The 12897-nt window shown below is 32.8% G+C and overlaps 1 protein-coding gene across 2 annotated transcripts in view; it reads right to left on the reverse strand.

Moving 5' to 3' along the window:
- LOC140436999 (chymotrypsin-like elastase family member 2A) overlaps positions 1 to 12696 on the reverse strand; it is a 334702-nt gene extending 322006 nt beyond the window's left edge. The window contains exon 1 of one of the 2 annotated variants that reach the window (XM_072526211.1): positions 12262 to 12696. In XM_072526211.1, the coding sequence (XP_072382312.1) occupies positions 12262 to 12441 (180 nt within the window). In that variant the 5' untranslated portion in view covers positions 12442 to 12696. Of the gene's footprint in view, positions 1 to 12228 lie in introns of both variants that reach the window. The other variant, XM_072526210.1, reaches the window with a different exon arrangement.
- Between the last annotated feature and the right edge of the window lie 201 nt (positions 12697 to 12897).

Genomic DNA, 12897 nt, shown 5'->3' on the forward strand with positions numbered 1-12897 from the left:
ACGCGATTTGGAAGTTTTCTTCTAAAACTTGGATGTTTTCTACCAACTGGAGAGGTTCGTTGCGTAGAAAGGATTTGAGATAAACAAAACGCTGGACGTTGTTGAGTTCCGGGTTATTAATAATTAACGTCTCGAAGAGCTGATAGAATGCACTCCATTCTGAGAAGCATCCTGAGAAAGTTTGAATTTTAATTTCGGGAAGAGTCACTTTAGCACTAGCTAAACGTGGAGAAGTGGAACTGGACTGGTGTGAAGGAGGTTGGAGCATCTCCATTTTATGTTGAAGACCTGCCAGAGTTGAGAAGTACTTTTCTTCAATTTCTTCCCTATCGCGTTCTTCAGTGTTTTCTTCGTCCAGTTCCTCAATCTGATCCATGAGGTCATCATATTTGGCGTAACAATTCGTTAGTTCAGTATGACGGAGTTGGAACTGCAAAGGATCCGTTTCTTGAGTAGAGTTATCCCTTAACCAATTAGAGATACGAGAGATTTTTGATTTCAACGGTTTGCGTTGTTTCTTTAATTGATCCATTGCGGTTAGAGATGTATCGAAAGCTTTGCGAGATATTTATCTATGAGAGATACACGAGAAATAAAAAATTTTAGAGTCTAAAACACAGCTTAGTCCACCCCGTATAATAAACAAGAGTCTCAGAAAATAATGTCTGTACGAATCCTGCGAAATATAAACTCGTCCTGTATACTAATAATACGCGTTCGAACTTTTGAATGTCCCTATACGCGTGATTATAAAAATATATCATGGAACGAACTCACCAAATTAATAGAAATGAATCGTAAAAAATCCATAAAAATCCATAGTCACATCACATGTTTCTTGTCAGCAATTTCACTTGAGATGCACCTCGAAGAGCGATAAATCTAACATCTAAGATTGTTGGGTGGAAACACTTCAAACACTTGCGTGGTGACGTAATGTTCCATGTGCCGTGAGATTGTTTATCTTATGTTTTTACGCAAAGTTCTATTTTGTGAAGAGCACTTAGTAATGAGTATTATTTTAATTTTTATGGGAAAAGAATTAAAATAAGAGAAAATTAATTTAATTTATGAAAAGGAATTGCGATAAACAATATATTCGGTTCGAAGAGACCACAAGATGATGGAAAGGGTAAACTTTGTTGCCAAACTATCCACATTTAAGAGAGGCGTATTTGAACACCTAATTGCTTCAAAATATTTATAAAGGACCACTGAAGCAATAAAACAATTAAGAGGTATTTTCCTTCGATTTATTTACAGTGAACTTAAGGGCTGATTCAAACATTGACAATTATCGCAATTCTGACAGTTACATAAAGAGTTATACAAATATTAGCTTTACAGTGCTGAGAGGCAGTAACAGAGATACATAGACTTGAGAGAAACAAACTGATATACGTTTAACACAAAACACCGGGTTTACAAGCGCATTTATCACTTACGGACCACGCACTTTTCGGGATCGACAACACACGCCCGGCCTTCAATTTTCGAGAGACAAACTGTCACTGTCTAGTCCTAGTCCTAAGTTATATAAAGCGGGGAGTAGAGTGTTTATGATGTAGGGAGTCAGTCGCACACACGTCAACACGACAGCTGACGACATAAGCGCACAATTCGATAAAATAACTATATTATACAGGTTGCTTTTTACAACAACGATAGCGGGATGTATATATATAGGGGAGAAGGGGGTTACTGTGGACCATTTTTACTTATTAGCAAATTAAAAAATATGTATAAGATTCTTATTGCTGAACTTACCTCACATATTTACTGTAAACATCAACTCAACTTTCGATGTGAATATTTTATTTGTATCTTTCTTAATAGAACAAATATTTTGATTCAAATCGGAATCAATAATTTGTCCACAATGACCCCGTGGTGGGGTTAAAGTGGACAGAGTATGGGGTTATAGTGGACGCATAGTAAAACATATACAGGAATACTGAAAACTTTATGTTAACAAAAAGAAACTACGATACATTATAAGAACTGAAATTAATATTAAATGAAAATAATCTTCCTTGCCTTTTCGTGCCAGTGTCTACTGGGTGCTCCAAAATTCCGACAATATCGTTCTTGTCGACAACTGAGACATCTTCAACTTCGGGAAATACGAAATTATTCACTTTTTTCCTTAAAAAATTAATTTGTACCTCCACATCTCGAATATCTACGATTTGGCCAACATAGTGTTTTACGGATTTTTTACCCATAAATTTTACAAGTACGAAATCATTTTTCTCCATTTGTTTGTCCATAAAAATATCGTTGTCCTGACCATCATCTTCCATCCAGCCTTCATCCTCTGATTCAAGTATTACTTCTGTAGAAGAATTGGAAGAGGAAGATCCTTTCCTACTCCTTTTTGGTTCATAGGAAAGAGATTTCTTCACTCTATTCTTTTCTCGCATTTCAGCTCTTTCTTGCGCACGTCTTTCCTTCAAATCTTTAGCCTCTTTTTCAGCTTCCAACTGATCTTTCACTGGTGTGCTCGTGTAAATAGTCGACTTTTTATTTTTTCTTGCTTTGGAGTTTGATGAGCGATCTGCTTTTAGAAAAGGGCGGCAGCTCTCAGGAGTAATTACAGCTGTTGATGTAGTTGCTACTGATGGTGAAAGCGTAATGGGAGCTACAGGTAGCAGTCTTGTGGAGATTGAAGCAACTTCTAATATTCGCTCAGGATCTTCAGGATTTCTTGGGTTCATTGCTGTTGGTGGTTCTTGATTCCTATCTGTTGTTTCGGCAGCTTCATAATCCTCATCGGTGAATACAAGACGATTTATTGGCCATAAACCAGCAGATCTGAATCCAGATGTTATATTCTTCATTGTAAATGCCACAGGAAAAGCAATACCACACAGTTGAGCAACATCATATATTTGTATAGGTCTGCCTGGATGATTTTGAAGCCAGTCTCCCATTGCAACCCGTAATGCAGCTTTATAAGAACCATATACTGCAACATCTAGCGGCTGTAGTTTGTTGCTACAATGTGGCGGAAACGATAAAAGAGTAATTCCAGATTCTCTAGCTAAGTTTATAGCTTCCAAACTTATATGACTTGAATGATTATCCATTAATATCAGTAGAGGGTTTTCTTTAGAAGCACTTAGCATTTTTATGTGCTTTAGTACTTCTAAAAATAATTCCGCAGTCATATAGCCAGACTGATGAGCCAGACCAATGCTCCCTATTGGTGCACCATCTAAGAACCGGTCTTTAATATTCTTCCTGGGGAATATGAAAACTGGAGGTATTGCTTGTCCAGTGGCTGTTATAATTCCGCACATTGTAACATTTTCACCGCGTTCTTGAGAGGCCACAGCTCCTATTTGTTTTTTTCCCTTTTCAGCTATACGTTTGGGTGGTGGTAAGACCGTGGGTATACCTGTCTCATCTAAATTTATTATCCTTTCTGGCCTTCCTTTAAATTTATCTAAAACTCCAATGTAATTATCAAAAAATAAATCCACGTTGGATTTGTTAAAGGATGCATCTCGTGCTATGCTTGTATTTTCAGGTTTTCTAAGAGATAAATCTCCATGTCGTTTCATAAATGAATATATCCAGTCCTTTCCTGCTATCTTATTTTTAGTCCAATTCGAAGGAATTTCTATTTGTAGAGCACTACCATACTCAAAAGCTAGGGTACAAGCCTGCTTGTAAGTCAAGCCATAATGTAATCGAGACGCCTTCTTAAGATAATTGACAATGTGTTGTTCTTGTTCATCAGAAAATATTTGGCGACCTCGAAATTTATTGACGCCAGAAACATTCAAGCTAACAATTTCTAACTCATCTTCGTTACCTGAATCATCACCAGAGGGTATATTAGCATCTTGAAGGTTCCTCTTAGCCAAAATGACTCTTTTGTGAAGCATACTTTTTTTCAATTCATATTTCTCTGCAATATTTCTCAAGCTTCCTTTTTTTCTTAGGATATCCTTTATTGCACGCTCTACAACTTTTTCATCAATATCAGCTCTCGCCGTTTTTCTACTGTAAGTCCTCATCTGAAACAAAAAAGCGATGTTTATCACATGATTTTTGGAAATATAATCATTTGTGGGGTTAGTGTGGACAGCTGATGATTTGTCCACACTAACCCCGAACGCCATGTTTGACAGTAACAATGGAATGACGTTTCGAAAAATGATAATTTTATCTCATTCCATATCAAATTTAGTAATTAAATATTCCAGAAGCCATACACTAACTTAGGTATACAATTAGTTTAATAACTTCAATTTTAGTATAATTTTACTTACCGTGTGAAATAAATGGATACAACACACAAAATCACTTTCTGTCACTGGCGGCCATATTATAGAAAATATTTCAACCAACTTTTACGTGGTGTTCGGTGGCGTTAATAGTCACTTCCTGAACAGACTGGGCGGCAGATTTAAATGCGAGTTTTTAAATAATTAACTATGTCCACACTAACCCCCCTCTCCCCTATATATATATATATATATATATATATATATATATATATATAAAATAAATATAGTCTCAAAACTAGAAAGAACTCAAAAGAAAACCGAAAAAGTATACGAAAAATATTTATTATCGTATATGATAAGGATTTTTCTTGTTATTTTAGGATTATATCGATTTTCCTTTACGTTAAAATAAGTTCACAATCCTAGGCAATATTACCATATACATATTACTAAACTTTTGAATTTAGTGCCATGTATATATAGTCACGCTCCCGGTCACTAGGTGATGCGCCAATCATTGTTTTATTCGTTAACACGGAAGTTTAAATGCTAGGTGGTAGTGTGCTATGGCCGAAACACAGTGCCGTAACACTCACCATAAAAATAAGATCGAAAACACTGAAAACAGGTTAATAATATCTCTATGACAATGGTTTGCGCCAACTTAACGCTCGTCGGCAATCTGAACACAGAGTAGTGTCATGGTACAAAGAATACATATAGTGTATTCATTGTACCATGGAGTAGTGTAGCGACACGTTGACAGTTATAGGAGGTTGCCAGATTAAATAGATTTCGCACAATCGGGATGACCGCCATTACCCACTGACCGGTATTTGCACAGTTTACCCTACCTTTTATAAAGGATTTTTTATTAAAATTTTTTTATATAAAGGTTATATTCGCTTGCATTTAGCACCATCTTACGCTGAAAGGGCTTAAAGATGGTGCTAAACACATGCGAATACAACCTTTAAACAGTCATACCTCATTTAACTTTTTGTTTATAGAAATACAAAAGAATTCAAAATCTTCAGTAAAAAAGCTGATTTTTGTATTTTGACATTTTTTCTGCATCTGTTTTAGTTGTTGTTATTAAAAAAATGGGATTTTTTGAGAAATTCCCAAAATAGTGTCTTCACTTTAAACTCGGATTTTTTTAAAACGTTCTAAAGTAGATAGACTTTCAGAATGTAATGTTTGTATATAAATAAAGTACATGAAGTAAAAAGTAAATCTAGCTCTTGCTCATGAGAGCTTGACATGAAATCGCTCTAATGAAGCCAAGAGACAAAAATATGCATATCAGCGAATGGTGGTACGCTGTAACGAAATCAAACCTAAACTGTCCATTTTATTTTTATTCTTAATTTTAAAACAATTTTGTAGATAAAATTTTTGGACTTATTTGCGAAAAACCGTTTAAAAACGTGCTTTTTTGACGTGTAATTTGTAAACTTTCAGTCACGAATATCTCCACAACTATTGATATTACGAAAAAATATTAAAACCCATTTTAACCTTAAAATTCTCTATTCTAGCGACTACCGTAGTTTTTTTTAATAAGTTTTTCCCATCCCCAAGATAGGGTGGTAACCACCCCCAGATAAAAGTACATATTGGCATAGGGTCGATTTTGATCAATCGTCAAAATTTCAAGTAAATCCATGTATATAAAAGGAAGGCTCATAAGAGAGCCGTCTTTTACTAAAAGTAAAATTTTACAAAAAAATATTTATTTTAAATTGTTTTAAAAAATTACTTAGTTGAATAAACAATTCACAAATTAACCAATTGAATTATTATAATCATGCACCCCAAATTAAAAAAAAAAAACATAAATTTTCGTTGATTAGAACCGAAGATACTGCGACTTTTATAAATAGTAAAAGTTTTTTAAATAAGAAAATCCAGAAATAAAAAAGGGCTAACTCAGGTTATAAGCGAAGCGACATAGGATATTGTATTTTTTTTAAATTCGTGAAAAAATGCCAACATTTCAAATAAAAAAATAACTTCCTATATGGTGATGCATCTGAGTTATTTTAAATAGGAAAGAAATTCAACATTTCAACATAATTTAAAACAACAAACACATTGAAATGTATTTTATCTAAAACTAAACCTAACAATGAACAAGAAAGAACAAAGAGTTGTATATATAAAATACCTTGCGAATGCGCTCATTTTTATTTAGGTAAAACATCAAGACCATTAAATGTTAGAATAAGTGAACATCAACCTTATATTAAAAATAGAGAATTTGATAGATCCCAAATATGTAAACAGGCATGAAAAAATTAACATCGTCTGATATTTATTTAATACAGATTTGGGATCTCACCGGGGTTGTCCAGTAAGTTTTTCAGTAGACAAAAATATAAAGCCAATTATGCTTAAAGCGCGTAAAATTCAATTTGCACTAAAAGATAAAATCGAAGTTGAACTTCACAGTACCTTATTCAGTACCATCGGTGCGGAGTACCTTATCCACACTCGCGGGCGCTAAAGTTTTTGCAAAACTTGACAAGGCGCAAGCTTATCTGCAGTTAAGTGTCAACCGCGAAGCTGCTGAAGTACAAACAATAATTTGCCAATAAAGGGACTTTTAAATGTAATCGTTTACAGTTCCGTATTTCCGTGGCTCCACAAATTTTTCAAAAATTCATAGACACTAAATTAACGGGTATTCCGGGTGTACTACGATATTACGATGACATTTTAATGGTCGTTAGCTCAGAAGTATACTTAGATTCAAAAGTGCGCGCGATATTATCGCGTTTGCAGGAAGACGGTCTGCATTTGCGCAAAGAAAAGTGCGTTTTTCGAACAAAAACTATAAAGTTCCTTTTATAAAGACGGTTTACTCCCCACTAAAGACAAAATCATGGCCATGTCTAATGCACCTGCGCCAACCAATAAAACTGAGTTGCTTCTACTTTTAAATTTTTTCATGTTTTTCTAAAGGGCAAGGTAACAATTGCGAATCCGTTACATGCTTTGGTCTGAAAGGACGTTCCCTGGCAGTGGCATTTTAAATTAAAGAACAAAAGCTTTTGATCTATTAAAAGATATTTTAACGAAAAAAAAACAGTGTTGGGATATTACAGTGAATAAAAAGATTTATTTTTGACGTGTGATGCCAGCCCTTAGGGGTAGGCTGTGTGTTTAGTCAACGTGATGATAAGGGACGTAAATATCAAGTACCATAGCCATACTCTATCATCTGCTGAACAAAATTTCACCCAAATTGACAAAGAAACACTGGCCATAATATCAGGCATTAAAAAATTCCATAAACATGTATATGGCAGGAAGATAAGCATAATAACGGACCATAAACCAATGCTGGGTATTTTAAATCCGAAAAAAGGTGTGCCAGAGATACTTTCACCCAGAAGGCTTAGACGGGCTCTTATGTTATCTGCTTGTGATTACGAATGATACGTACCAGCCTCAAAAATCCAGAATGCAGATGCTCTTAGCAGATTGCTACAAAAGGTACATGCGCCAAAACCACTAAGTTCAGATGACGTTTTGATGCTTGAGAACATCCCATAAAAACTAATCTGTACCAAACACATTGCCACTGACACTAAGAAAGACCCAGTGTTATCTAAAGTTTTACAGTGGACAGAGGAAGGTTGGCGTGACGAGAAAATTAAATTTTCAGACAAATATACGCCGTATCTACGACGTAAAAACGAAATTAAATGTTATCAAGACTGCCTTTTATGGGGTACAAGGGTAATAGTTCTACTTGGACAGAGAAAAACAATACTGAATTTGCTACACTCAGCACACCCAGGAATCGTAAAAATGAAGTCACTGACACGCTTATATGTTTGGTGGCCAAATCTCGACAAACAAATATAACACATAGTAAATATATACATGCCACCAGAGTACCAGAAGTCTAGAAACATGCCAAAAAAGGCTCCAATCCATCCTTGGGAGTGGGCCAGAGCTCCATCGACAAGAATACACCTCGATTTTGCCGGTCCATTTAAAGGCAAAATGTTTCTAATTATCATAGATTCGTACTCGCAGTGGTATTATTACAATACTGTTGTTATTTATTTACAACTCGGTCACATACATATCAGCTGTTTATTGACAGTAAACTAAATGTAAGACCAAATACCACGTTGGAATAGTTTTATGAGGTTATTTTCTTGGCTTTTTCCTCATGATTTACTATGGCATATAAGCTATTTATATATGCTATATACAGGGTGGTCCTTAAGTAATTATACAAACAGAAACCGTAGATTCTGCACTTTAAAATATTACGATTTAAGCCAACTTGCTTTAATAAAATGTTGATATTAAGAAAGATACAGGGTGTTAAAGTGGAAATTAAAAATTATATTTTTCGCTATAACTTTTACGTTTGTAAATATTTTTAGACAAAAATTTACAGTTGAATGCTTTTGAGTAGGATAAACTATAATTTTATACTTAGTTTACTGTAACTAATAGAGGGCGCCACATATGCCACATGTGTGGCATAAATTTGCTCTTTAAGTTAGCTCTATTTGTGTTAAAAAATATTAAAGATGCATTATTTCTACAAAGAAAAGCTATACTTGTTTGTAACCTGAAAATTTAACCGTTTTCAAGATAAATGCATTTTATAAGTCAGCTGCACAATAATTCTTAGTTTGATATTTGTGCGGTAAAGCACTGAATACCTGTAGATAAGCATAATTCATAGTTTATTCTTATTAAAACAACTCAAAGATGATAATGTAACATCACAAAATGCTTTGTTATGGGTGCTAAATGTGTTATTGGAGAAAAGATATTTCATCTTTTTCTTTAGGTGCCGTATTCAGACGTTGGCCGTCATCATGTTTACAATTTCCCTTTGCTATCGCTTCTTAAGTTTCTATAACGGCGTTGTATTACTTTTGCTCTATTGTAAAATGACCAAACTATGTGGTTTATGTAAGATGTTACACCACTACATTTTATAGAGAAGGCAGTTAGAACATACTTAAATACAACTTTTCTGAACGTTGGATTGGTCGTGGTAGTCATATTCCTTGGCAATGTGGTAAGATATTGATATAATTATTTAATTCATAAAAAATCCTAAAAGAACACTTATTGTTCATTACGTAAATTGTTTACCCATTTTTATTAGGGCAATAAGAAACTAAAGCACAGGTATTGAATAGCAATATGTGTCTTGTTTCATAATACTTTTGCTACAAATCTAACCTTAAAGACTCAGCATTTTTACAAAAACATCATCGTTGTCCTAATAACCGCTATTGATATAAATATAGCAAATACACAGGAAATTTAGTTTAGCATAATATTAGTTCGTTAGTAAATCATAATAGTCCATTTGTTCGAGATGTAATTATAGTTACTCGTAAGCTTTAACGTAATCATATAAATAGGTAATGTCATCGATAGGTTATTCCGTGTGTATATAAGTAACCAATGAACGAGATACATCACAGTTTAATACCTTATTTAACTTCTGCGACAAATAAGATGTAGTTCCATAATATACCATCAGATTTGGATATGTATCCAAAATAATATATTTATCCATTATACATTATAGCCACCACGTAGCCCCGAATTTAATCCGCTCGATTTTTGTGTATGGGGCGCATTAAAACAACTTGTTTATAAGAATTTCATAAACATTCGCAACCAACTATGGGAAGAAATAAATACTGCAGCAGTTTCTTTAGAACCAATCATGCTATTTAATATGAGACGATCTTTTATGGAATATATTGACAAATGAATTAGTGAAAATGGTGGACATATCGAACACATACTTTGACAAAAAGTTATGTTATTTAGTTTAACTATTTCTTAATTTGGTTTGTAAACAAAATGTTTTGATTATGACTTTAATTTAACATAAAACGTAAAATGTTTGATTCAAAAATCCTATTATTCTGTTATTTTGTCAAATCCTATTATTAATTATCCTGCTGATATATTTTTTTTCTTTAATATTTCGTTAACTAATAACTTTAATTAAAGGTATTTTATACCAAAATTCAGAAGTATTAATGTTTTTGTCTATTTTTTCTTCGTTGCCTGGAGTAATTGAGTTAAATTCAGAATTATGCAGCTGATTTTTAAAATGCGATTATCTCGAAAACTGTTGAGTGTTGAAGTTATTAACAAGTATACCTTTTTTTTGTTAAAATAATGTATCTTTAATATTTTTTATCCTACATACAGGTAACTTAAAGAGCAAAACAGTTAAGTGCAAATTTATACCACATATGTGACATAAGTGGCGCCCTCTATCAGTTACATTAAAGTGTGCATCAAATTATAATTTCTCATATTTAAAAGTATTCAGTTGTAAATTTTTATACATAAATGTTTACAAACATAAAAGTTATAGCGAAAAATAAAATCTTAATTTTGCACTTTAACACCCTGTATCTTTCTTATTATCAACATTTTATTAAAGCAATTTGGCTTTAATCGTAATATTTTAAAGTGTAGAATCTACTGTTTCTTTTTGTACAATTACTTATGGACCACCCTGTATACATATATGCTAACTATAAGCATCACTGCTTGTGGTTGTCTTTTTAAAGACGAATCACATGCTATGATTTTTCTGACGGTTCTTCTTAAGTTAAAGTTGATTTCATGTAATTGAATAAACTATCTTACAATAAAGTCGTATAGGAACTCAACTCAGCAATATTGACAATATCATTTTAAAGTCGTCGACAATAAAATTGCTACAGGAGAATATTATTTTAAATGTTTGTAAGCTTAAAATCCCAGTACTTTTTTAAATCGATATTACAATATTTAACATAATTTGTTTTAATCGTTAAATGATTTAATTTGATAAAATAAGCCTTGCTATTCAATTTGATGCTTTCAAAATTAAGTAGACCTACAATAATTTGTAATTGTTTACGCATAATAACGTTGTAGATAAAAGTGTTCTGGGATAAACAATTTAAATTTTGTAATAACTGTTAAGTGAAACTTCTTGGAATTTTTATAGCTGAGTACATGTGATATTATCCCTATTATCATTACGCGAAATTAAAGTTTTAGATATTTGTATTAAAGAGTTTCATAAAAAAGGCCTTTTATTTGCTTATTTCTGTAGTCTAATACTATACGATAAATTTAGGATATTGTACATCAAATATGTCTAAAGTGTTATAAAGAATCAAAAAATTTAATAATGTGTATTAAAAATAAAAAAGTTAGTATCGGCCACTGTTATGTGATACATCCTGTATAAGATAATTTTGTTGAAAAAAATGCATAAAAAATACGAATTGATATGTTCAAGCTTTACTTCGAACACGCACCCACCTATTTAATTTTAATCGAATTTATTCCATTTGACTGATAAATACTTTAAATTGTAAATGCAGGATAGTCGTGCATTAGTTTTTCAATAGAGACTATTATAATCTCTGATATAAACACTGATTTAACAATTATACAGTGCAGTTTGTACTTTCTTGTGTTGGCATCTTTAAATAAATTGATAGACACAAGAATAATATTACGATAATGAATATAATGAATAACTACTGCTGTAATGTTATAACTACTATGTTTAAAAGTATTATTAAACCAATAACTGCGTACGCATTAGAATGTTAGAACTCCACAAAATAAGAAAAATTGGAGGGAGTAGAAATATATTGCGTATAAGGAATTTTTATTTAGAGGTCTTGAGAATATCCAAGGACAGCTGGTCAGAAAATATAGTGATGTGCAACAAAACGAAGTGAGGTAAACCCACCCCTCTTTAAAAAGGTTAAAAGAAATTAGGCATCGAGTTTCCCAGCTTGATGTTTCTTTTTTTGAGAAAATATTATTTAGTGAGCTAATTATCAATATGAGACTACTCCGTACTCTCTGCGTATATATTGTTAATTGACTAATATTAAGATCAATAAAACGATCTAAGCTATTTGTAAATTAGTATTAGAAAATATATAGATTTGCAATGTATACTTACTCCTAGCTCTAAAGAAGGTTTATCAAATATTACCCGAAGCCATATTCCATTGTAATCAGAATCTGAGAGAACGTTAATGACACCATAAATTCGATCTGGCTCATTGGGCTTTCTGGCTTCATATGTGAACCACTCAGGGCACGGCGATACGAGATCTTGACACACGGCACTGCTTAAAAACAAAAAAACTAGTGTAAACTCAACCCTAAACATATTTTTCCACTTTTAGAACTAAAAGTTGGTCAATTGGACTTCAGGTGTGATCAATGATCAATGTTTATGAAAATTTAGGTTTTCAAGAAGAATTGAAATACCATTTTCTTAATTATGGTGTTGTTTTAGCAATCAGTATTGATTATTAACACAACACGCTGAGATATTGTCTTTGTGTAGCTACTTCACCTACAAAGCACACTTGACATTAAAGAAAAAATTAAAGAATCATAAGAACCGGTCTCTCGATTAATTATTTAAACTATTCTACGAGGCTTTTGTCACACTCTTTGATTTAACATAATTTTGAATATAGATAGGTCATCAAACATAATAACTACTCATTTAAAAATCATAAACCAGTTTTTTTCAGTTCCTTAAACCAAAATTAAAGCCTTTTAACCGAAAAAAATCCATGTTTTTCTGATTGTGTTCCCACACTGTAATTTTTTTTAG

This window comes from Diabrotica undecimpunctata, chromosome 3 (assembly GCF_040954645.1).
Source record: "Diabrotica undecimpunctata isolate CICGRU chromosome 3, icDiaUnde3, whole genome shotgun sequence".
NCBI lineage: Eukaryota > Metazoa > Arthropoda > Insecta > Coleoptera > Chrysomelidae > Diabrotica > Diabrotica undecimpunctata.